Source organism: Brassica oleracea, chromosome C4, assembly GCF_000695525.1.
Source record: "Brassica oleracea var. oleracea cultivar TO1000 chromosome C4, BOL, whole genome shotgun sequence".
NCBI lineage: Eukaryota > Viridiplantae > Streptophyta > Magnoliopsida > Brassicales > Brassicaceae > Brassica > Brassica oleracea.
In genome coordinates, this window is record NC_027751.1 from 4477147 (window position 1) to 4487073 (window position 9927).

Here is a 9927-nt window from a genome sequence, read left to right on the forward strand (position 1 = left end):
TTTTTTATTTTATTTAAGTATTTAGTTCAAATCTTGAGTTTTTTTGAAGTAATTAGCTCAAATTCTATGATAATGCTCCATCAAATTTAAAAGTTTGTATTTGTGCTCCCAATTAAAAAATTTCCAAGATCTGTCACTGTATAGCAATATTTCATAACAACCATAATGTTTGAGGTGTTAAAATATTTTAGAAAAGAAGTGTATCACATGAACTAAAGAGTAACAATAGGAGCCATTTGAAATATTTCAAATTTTTTGTATGGTTAGAATAATTAGTGGTAGGATAAAAAATAATAAAATAGTTATACATTGGTTCAACAATCTTTTTATAGTAGATTTTAAGAATGATTCCTTTTTATTAGTATAGATATATGTACATAAAATTTTATATGATTATGTCTCGATATAATTTTGGTTTTGATGATGTATTAGCTGTCGATTAAAATTAGAATGAAGACACTATAATTCTCATGAAATACTAATGTATTATATATGGTAACATCTTTTTGTTGACATATGGCTACTATTACGTAAAAAAATAAAAGTAATAATACTATCAATGAATACTTATGTAGTTGTCGTAGATGTATATTATGATATTCTAAGGATGTAAATGATGGTTGCACAAAAAAGGATATTAATGATATTCGAATTCAGAATCGTACATATGATAATTATTAGGAGATATATAGGGAGATTATTTAGTTGGTCTACAAAATACTAATGAAAGGGTCAATAACCTTTTATAGGTAGATTTTTTAAAAATCTTTCCATTTTAATAGTATAGATTCGAATTCAGAATCGTACATATGATAATTATTAGGAGATATATAGGGAGATTATTTAGTTGGTCTACAAAATACTAATGAAAGGGTCAATAACCTTTTATAGGTAGATTTTTTAAAAATCTTTCCATTTTAATAGTATAGATTCGAATTCAGAATCGTACATATGATAATTATTAGGAGATATATAGGGAGATTATTTAGTTGGTCTACAAAATACTAATGAAAGGGTCAATAACCTTTTATAGGTAGATTTTTTAAAAATCTTTCCATTTTAATAGTATAGATTCGAATTCAGAATCGTACATATGATAATTATTAGGAGATATATAGGGAGATTATTTAGTTGGTCTACAAAATACTAATGAAAGGGTCAATAACCTTTTATAGGTAGATTTTTTAAAAATCTTTCCATTTTAATAGTATAGATTCGAATTCAGAATCGTACATATGATAATTATTAGGAGATATATAGGGAGATTATTTAGTTGGTCTACAAAATACTAATGAAAGGGTCAATAACCTTTTATAGGTTGATTTTTTAAAAATCCTTCCATTTTAATAGTATAGATGATGTATTACAATCTTACTTATTAATATGATTAAAAGATAACAAAAGTTTGATGTTCCAAAAAGATAAACTATATACAAACTAAACTTTAATAGAGAAAAAGTATGTGGATCTGATGGGCTTTAGATAGAGTGGACTTTTTCTTTGAACAAAGAGTGGACTTGCTTTACATATCTTGGACTGAGACACTCACCGGACCAACCATTGAATTTTGTTTCTTTCATCAGAGATTAAGAAACTCGTATGAACCTTGTAATCTTTTTTTTTGTAAACCGACCTTTGATTCTTAAGTTAGGTTTGTGGTCTAATAGTCTCGAGATACTCCACTAATAATGTATCTAAACCCAATCCAAACCCATACCCAATAGTTTTATGTCAATGAACGTTAGTTTTTAGTCTACTAATCAAACTCCTATAGGCGTTCTTTGGTTTATCTTGTTAATCAAATTTTTTGTATCTCCATTATCAGTTTCAGCCTTTTAGGTAGTTCAAATATTGTTTTCTAAACAACAAGATAACTCAAAGTATGTACACGAGTTGGTTGAGAACCAATTAAACATTAACCCATTCAAAAGATTTTAGAAGTATACGTTTGGAGTGTTTTGTTTTCAGTTTATCACTAACCAACTAATAAATGACTATTAAAAATTTAGTATGTAGTACCTAATTAGTGATAGATTAAGGACCTAATCATAATGATATGTGGAGTCAACTATTCCAAAAACACTATTTCTATATGTGGTTCAACGAAACTGACTATAGTACAATAATACCAAAGAGATCCATCAGTACAACAATAGTCACAAAGAGATTTGATAGAACGATGTCCACTAGTTGTACAATCATAAGGTGATTATTCCACATAGAAAACATGTTTCAGAGACTGAATAATAACATTCCTTTCGGATAATCTTAGTGTTAGTTAGGATATGATAATATCCGACTGTTAGAGAATAAGTATATTCCTCTATAGATAAGTATATACGGTTACGGATACGTTGTATATAATCTCACCTATGTGATCAATGTAATCCATCAAGTATTATACACTTTCATGGTATCAAGAGCTTACACGATCCTAGCTTTCTAAATACTCGCTTCTCGAATTCTTTCTCCCTCTTTCCTCTCCCACCTCTCTCCTCTTCATTCTCCTCTGATTCTTTTCTCTGTCTCATTACCATGGCTGCCACACCGTTTTTGAATTCCTCCGAGAAACCTTTCGGTATCAGTCAGATCAGAGCTTACATTCCCATTGTGCTCAATCTTGATAAAATGAATTACGATGTGTGGAGAGAGATCTTTGAAACCCATTGCCTTTCTTTTGGTGTTCTAGATCACCTTGATGGCTCCTCTGTCTCTACGCCTGAAACAGAGAAAACTTGGAAAGAGCGGGATGGTCTCGTTAAGATGTGGATCTACGGGACAATCACCGACTCTCTCGTTGAAACCATTCTCACTCCAAAAAGCACGGCACGCGATCTTTGGTGTGCTCTGGAAAACCTGTTCCGTGACAACAAAGAAAACCGCGCCCTGCAACTAGAGAACGAGCTCAGAACTATCACCATTGGAGATCTATCAGTGCAAGAATACTGTCGCAAATTGAAATCTCTATCCGATCTTCTAGCTAACGTCGACTCACCAGTCACTGACCGTCAACTGGTTATGCATTGCTTGAATGGACTAAATGACAAGTTCGATGGGATCCATAATGTTATCCGTCATCGTAGTCCCTTCCCAAGCTTTCATACTGCACGTTCGATGCTCCTTGCTGAAGAAGAGAGACTCACCAAACAACCCAAGCCGGCTGTGTCTCACACCGAGACAACCTCATCTCCAAACGCCCTATTTGCTGACAGCAACACCGCCGACTCCCAGTCACGCAACTACACCAGCAACAACAACAACAACAAGGGAAACAACAATCGCAACAATCGAAACAACAACCGTGGTGGAGGACGAGGCAATCGTGGTCGTGGACGGAATAATAATTCTGGCTTCCAGAACTATGGGTACCCACCGTGGTCCTTTGGTCAACCACAGTGGCCGTATTCCTACTTCCCAGGCGCGCCACAGATGATGCAGTTTCCAGCACCAGTCGCTCCTTTCACACCTCCTCAATCAACACAACGACAGAACAGCATCCTCGGGCCGTACTCACCACATCCAACACCTGAAGCCCATGCTGCTCAAACTGTTGCGACCCCTACCTATACGAAGATTTTTTGGGTTATCCGTTCGGGTTCGGTTAATAAAACTTCGGGTTCGGATATTTTTTGTACCACTTTACAAGACTCGTTCGGGTATTTTTACGTTTCGGATCGGATAACAGGTCGGGTTTTTTGGTTCGGGTTCGATTTGGATTTCGGGTTCCGGATTTTATGTGGAGGCCTAGTTAATCTTATAAAATCATTTGAGTAATACAAAAGAGAAGATGATGCAGAGATGAGAAGAATCCTTAGGCTTGAAGCGATAGATACAATTGAGAGAGATGTCACGTCCCCTCAAAAACACAAATAATAAAACAAAATAAAAAAATCACAAACCCCAAAGAAAAACATTTTTAAAAAACTTCTGTAATTTTACCATTTAACCCATTTTCCAGATCGATATTTACACTTCATGCCACTCTCTTCTCTCTCCCAATTCACAATCTCTCTTTCTCTATCGATCTCCCATAAAGCTTCCATTTTTATTACTCTCTCTCTCTTGCTAAGGCTGTTTCCGCTTCTGGGTTTTGTTTCTCTCCACTAGGGTCTCTCGAGCTTTCGTTCCTCTACAATGGCGGTCGTGTCTTCTTTCTAAAAAAGTTCGCTTTTTGCCCTACCTTTCTTCTGTTTTACTTTCAAGCGGGAACAATTAGTGAAAATGTGCTGCAAATTAGCGTCTCAAAGCTCGTGAAAAGTTTCGATTTTTCCTAATTTTATTACTAATTTAAAGTTCGTAGCTTTACAATAGTTTTAACTTAAGGTTAGGACATTGTTTGTCTGTCCTGTTGTGGAGGGAGTAGATTGGAAGTTAAGTTAGGTTTTTTTAGTCATCTCTTGATTTGTAAGTTTGGTTCATTAGAGAGAGAGATGAATCGAAGTTTTAGGGCACAAGAGTCGTCACGGTTGCTGGATTCAGCAGCGAGGCAGAGGCAACAGCTTAGGGCTTCTATGATGGCTGAGAAAGACGAAGAGCTCTCTTTGTTTCTTGAGATGAGACGGCGTGAGAAGGAGCAGGATAGTCTCCTTCTCAACAACAACCCTGATGAGTTTGAGTCTCCATTAGGTAAATATTATAACGCTTTCTAATTTGTGGCGACAAGACAAGACAACCCTGATTGATGATGTCTTCTGGTTTAGGTTGATTTAGTTATTGATGGTTTTGGTGTTGTGTGTAGGTTCAAAGCCTGGGACTTCACCGGTGTTTAACATCTCAAGCGGTGCTGCTCCAGCACGGAAGACAGGTCCTCCTGATGATTTTCTCAACTCTGAAGGCGACAAAAATGACTATGAATGGTAACACTCTTTAAATCTGTGACGTTTTGGTTCTTTATTTGAGTCTGCTAACACATTCACATGTGGTTATTTGAATGTCTTTAAGCCATCTTAAAATGCAAGCGGGTTTAAGTAATCTTTGTGATTGGTATGATAAGTATTTTAAATGTGAGGTTTGTAAGTGATATAGCAGCAATGGTATTGTTATTAGTTGCTGTATGCATTGTAACCTCAAGTTTTTTTCTATACAAGGCATATGTTGAATCCAGTGGACTTAGTTTTGGCGTTGAGTATGAAACTGTTTGTCTGTGAGGTGTGTCTGTCTTGGTAACTAAATGCTTACCAATCTGAAAACTTTGCTCTATTCATGTTTTATTTTTTTGTTAGTGACATTGAGAAAAGATGTGGAAGTGTTAGTGTAGCGTCTCTTTTATCTCTTCTAAACATTTATCCCTAACTTCTCTCTTTGTCTTTCATAGGCTTCTGACACCTCCAGGTACTCCTCTATTTCCCTCGCTGGAGATGGAATCACATAGGACTATGATGAATCAGAATGGTGATTCAAAGGGTCGCCCTGCTGCATTGACTTCTAGGGTAAAAGTGTTATTGCTTACTGTGTTAGTGTTATATGTTTTGGAAACATTACTTCATGATGGTAATCTGTGATTTGTAATTTGTCAATAGCTGGCGAATTCATCATCAGAGCCTGCTGCAAGGAACCATCTAACATCTAGACAACCACCAACTTCCTCTTCTAATGGAACAACTCGGAGACCTTCATCATCTGGAGGACCTGGTTCAAGACCCGCATCAGCTGGAGGACCTGGATCAAGACCCGCCACACCCACTGGAAGATCATCAACACTTACAACAACTAACTCAAAATCCTCCTCAAGGCCTTCCACACCAACCTCACGAACCACCACCGTCTCCTCAACTACTCGACCTTCTCTGACTAACTCCAGATCCACTAAGCCTACGCCTCCTATGAGTAGGTCAACAAGTTCATCTAGGCTCACACCTAGTGCATCTAAACCAACTACTAGGCCTGCTGGTTCAACAACTAGATCCACCACTAGCACCGCCACCACAAGATCTGCAGGTCCTTCAAGATCCACCACACCTCTCTCAAGATCCACCGCTAGATCTTCAACACCAACTTCTTCAAGACCCACACTCCCTCCTCCTAAAACCATATCAAGATCATCCACACCAACTCGCCGTCCTCCGAGTGCTGCAACCACTACTACATCAAAGCCATCTCAAATCAAACCTTCTTCTCCAGCTGCAAAGCCAACACCATCTAAAACCACTCCCGCTGCTGCATCACGTGCTCCTTCTCCCACAGTGAGGTCAAGGCCATGGAAGCCATCAGACATGCCTGGCTTCTCACTAGAGACTCCTCCGAATCTAAGAACAACATTACCGGAAAGGCCACTCTCGGCGACAAGAGGCAGGCCAGGAGCTCCAAGCCCTCGCTCTAATTCAGTTGAGCCAGCGGGAGGAGGAAGAGCGAGGAGGCAGTCATGTTCACCGTCAAGAGGAAGAGCGCCGATGCACGCTAGCGGCAGCTCGGTTCCTGCGGTTAACCGTGGATATTCAAAAGCTAATGATAATGTTAGTCCTGTGCTGATGGGAGCAAAGATGGTGGAGAGAGTCATAAACATGCGGAAGCTGGCTCCTCCTAGATCAGATGAAAAGGGCTCTCCTCATGGTAACTTGTCTGCAAAGTCCTCGTCGCCGGATAGTGCTGGATTTGGAAGAACACTCTCCAAGAAGTCTCTTGACATGGCCATAAGACACATGGTGCGTCATCTCATCATCTCTTTCTCTCTCTCTCCCAGGATAGTACTAATAAGACATTTGATGAATCAACAGGATATACGGAGGACCATACCAGGGAATCTGAGACCTTTAATGACAAACATTCCAGCATCATCAATGTACAGTGTGAGATCTGGACATACTCGTGGCAGACCGATGAATGTTTCAGACTCTCCACTAGCGACAAGCAGCAACGCAAGCTCAGAGATCAGTGTCTACAACAACAATGGCGTTTGCTTAGAAGCAGCTAGCGAGAAGGAAGATGACGCTGGTAGCGAGAGAGGTTGCAGGTCTCCTCCTGCTAGCTTACAAGGGAGATAGATGAAAGAAATGAAGAAATTTGTTAAACCGTTGACATTTGAGATCCTCTTTGTCTTTATTATTATTATTATTGTGAGTTGTCTTTCACACGATATGTGATGTAGCGTCAGTACTTTCTAACCTGAAGTCGCCTCTATGGTATTGTTATCTGAGATAATTTAACCACTTTTTAATGATTTCTGATTTGAGTTCAAACATGAATGTAATCAAGTATCATCCAACATAACATAACTATGTTAATAATAACACACAAGTGCACTTACAATATCTCTCAGCTGTATATAACACACAATAAATGAAAGAGGGTTTTATCAAGCAGCAGCAACAGGCTCGGTGGGCTTGGTTTCAGGAACATTCTTTGGAGGAGCAGCAGCCTCTGATGAAGGTTGAGGAGCGAGTTTCAGGTGAGTAGGCGGGTTCTGTTTGAGCTTCAGTAATATCTGTCTCATTCTCGAGAGATCCGTTGGCTTGCCAGGCTTAGGACCTTGAATCACAGAGATTGTAGGCTTCTTGGGATCGTCCTCTTTCTTCTTCCCTCTTCTTTTCTCTATAGTTGGAACCTCTTTAGGAACTAGCTCCGCTATTGCCTTCCAGTAGTTCTTGCTGGCTTCCGCGTACAACTTCTCTTGGGTCTCCACATACAGCTTAAGTGTTCAAAAGAGATTATATAATGTGAGCAATAGGCTTTTGAGTTAGTCTCTAACGGTTGCCTAATAATATATTTTTTAGAGACAATTCTAGCAAAACCACATGATAACAGCACAGGTTGAGAAACATATGATCAAACTACTCTTCTTAAGTGGGTAAAGAAGACACCTTTTCTTTCTCCCTGTTGGCTGCTTTGTTGTTTTCACAAGCTAACTCCCTCTTCTTACGGAACTCCTCTTTGAACTGGTTAGCTTCCTCAATTATTTGGTTCCGCAACTCCTTTTCTCTCTTCTCCTTCTCCTCAAGTTGAATTGCATTCTGTCTACACATAACAATAGCCAATAGCAAGATACATCACTCACCACACAACACATAGAGATTAGATCTATACATATGATCACAAGCAACCAAAAGATATAAACTTTGAGGAGAACAACGAGCAGATCTAACCTTCTCCATTCTCTGAGGGCAGCTCCCTCATCAGACTCCATCTCCGAAGGCGGTTGCAAGATGGGACCGTCGTGACCACCGCTGGATCCGAAGACGCCGTCTCCGTTGCCGTAGTCAGAAGACGGCGCCGCGAAAACGTCATCGGTGGAGTCATCTACGTGGACGGAGCCGTCGTAGGCTGAGACTGGAGCAGACTCAGATGCATCATCTCCGAGTATAACGAACGAATCATCAAAGACAGACATCTCCAAGAACAGGAAAACAACTTTTGTGTTTCAGACCAAACAGTAAGAATTAAGAAAGACGAATCTGTGTCTTTTATGTAAAATCTTCTTAATGGGCTTTGCCACATCATTAATTCGTTATTGGGCCAGGGAGTGAGTGTTCCGGGTTTAGGATTGGATTGGTTTGGTTTAATATGGTTTTGAAGTCAAATAATCTAATCAGAGAAGGTGAATGCATTTATTTAATAAATAGTTTGTTTGTCAAGGCATCACTACACTCCAAAATTAAACCAGTCTCTGAAACCTAAACCTCGTTTTCAGACAAGATCTGCAACTAGAGAAGTGCAATTTAGACATTGTCTTGCAGTTCATATCAGTTTTTAATGAAAAATAACCGACATGGATAATGTTTTAAGTCTGAGAGTCTTTGTACCTTTCCTACCAATAGATTAAGCCTAAGCCTAAGGCTGTGTCTCGGTGTCTTCACCTCCGTCACCAATAGGTTGAGCCTGTGTCTCAGAATCTCCACCTCCATTACCAACAACTTGTGTCTCAGAGTCTTCACCTCCATTACTAACCGGCTCTTTTTCACCAGTGGAGGAGTTTCCAGGTGGTTTGTTGTTGTCTTGCTGTTCCTGACTCTGTTTGCATTATCCCTCTTCTTGTAGTACTTGGCGATGAACTCTTCAGCTAGGTTGGGGTATTTCTCCACCAGATAGTTGTTGATGCACTTCCTGTATGAAAGGTCTTGTTTGACCCCATCAGTGGACACAACGAAGAAGCACCTTGAACGTTGTGTGCTTATCAACCTACATACATTGTTCCACCAAGAGTTTTTTTCTTTCACATCAGACCTAAGTAAGCTTTTACAAGAGACGCTCAACTAGTAAAAGAAGAATGCTATATACCGTGATGAAATCAAGACCGGAACCAAGCTTGGACTCTTTCTCTGGATGGAAGTTAAAAATCTGCTCCAGGACATATGTCTTGTCATCATCCGAGATTGGTTCTCCATCAGTGTACCTTCATAAAAAGAACACACTTACAAAGATGAAGCTTAACACATATATGGAATATTTAACTGCATAGATTGAGCTTAGATAAGAAAGGCGTACCCGGAGTGATGCATTATATTCCTGAGTCTCCTCATGACTGGCTCAACATCTGAGAGAAGCTCTTGTTCCTCAGAGGTGAACATGTCCACGCGATGTCCTGTAATGCGAGCAAAATTATTCTCGGATCCAGGGGTCCTAGGAGGACGGTTCCTCTTCCCGTCTGCACCACCACCACCACCATTGGACCAGCCTCCCTGTGAGCTGCTAGCAGATGGATACTTCTTGGTTGGAATTCCCCAATGGCCTGAGTACCCCAAGAAGCTGGATCTGATTCAGTTTTTGAGTTCCCTTTGTCCCTAGTAACCCAAGTAGAAGCACCTGCTTCAGTTTCAGTATTTTGTTTGGCTATTGAGCCCCAAGCAACAGGATCTGACTCAGTTTCCAAGCTCTTTTTGTTTCGAGAACCCCAAACACCAGCGCGTGGTTCAGTTTCCAAGCTCTTTTTGCCCCATGCAGCACTACATGGTTCAGTTTCTAAGCTCCTTTCCCCCCCCCCCCCCCCCCCCACCA

At 39.8% G+C, this 9927-nt stretch overlaps 3 protein-coding genes across 3 annotated transcripts; 2 read left to right on the forward strand and 1 right to left on the reverse strand.

Moving 5' to 3' along the window:
• Positions 1-2535: 2535 nt before the first annotated feature.
• On the forward strand, positions 2536-4216 carry LOC106337898 (myb-like protein P). Its single transcript, XM_013777000.1, has 2 exons — positions 2536-3506; positions 4204-4216. The coding sequence occupies exons 1-2, from the start codon at positions 2536-2538 to the stop codon at positions 4214-4216; spliced, it is 984 nt and encodes a 327-aa protein (XP_013632454.1).
• Positions 4217-4430: 214 nt separating this feature from the next.
• LOC106342467 (endochitinase A-like) lies at positions 4431-7156 on the forward strand. Its single transcript, XM_013781411.1, has 5 exons — positions 4431-4626; positions 4739-4856; positions 5315-5429; positions 5520-6641; positions 6714-7156. Exons 1-5 carry the CDS (start codon positions 4431-4433, stop codon positions 6978-6980), a joined length of 1818 nt encoding a protein of 605 aa, XP_013636865.1. The 3' UTR covers positions 6981-7156.
• Positions 7157-7160: 4 nt separating this feature from the next.
• Positions 7161-8361, reverse strand: LOC106342468 (clathrin light chain 2-like). Its single transcript, XM_013781412.1, has 3 exons — positions 8079-8361; positions 7797-7950; positions 7161-7624 (listed from the first exon to the last, which is right to left on the reverse strand). Exons 1-3 carry the CDS (start codon positions 8321-8323, stop codon positions 7292-7294), a joined length of 732 nt encoding a protein of 243 aa, XP_013636866.1. The 5' UTR covers positions 8324-8361; the 3' UTR covers positions 7161-7291.
• Between the last annotated feature and the right edge of the window lie 1566 nt (positions 8362-9927).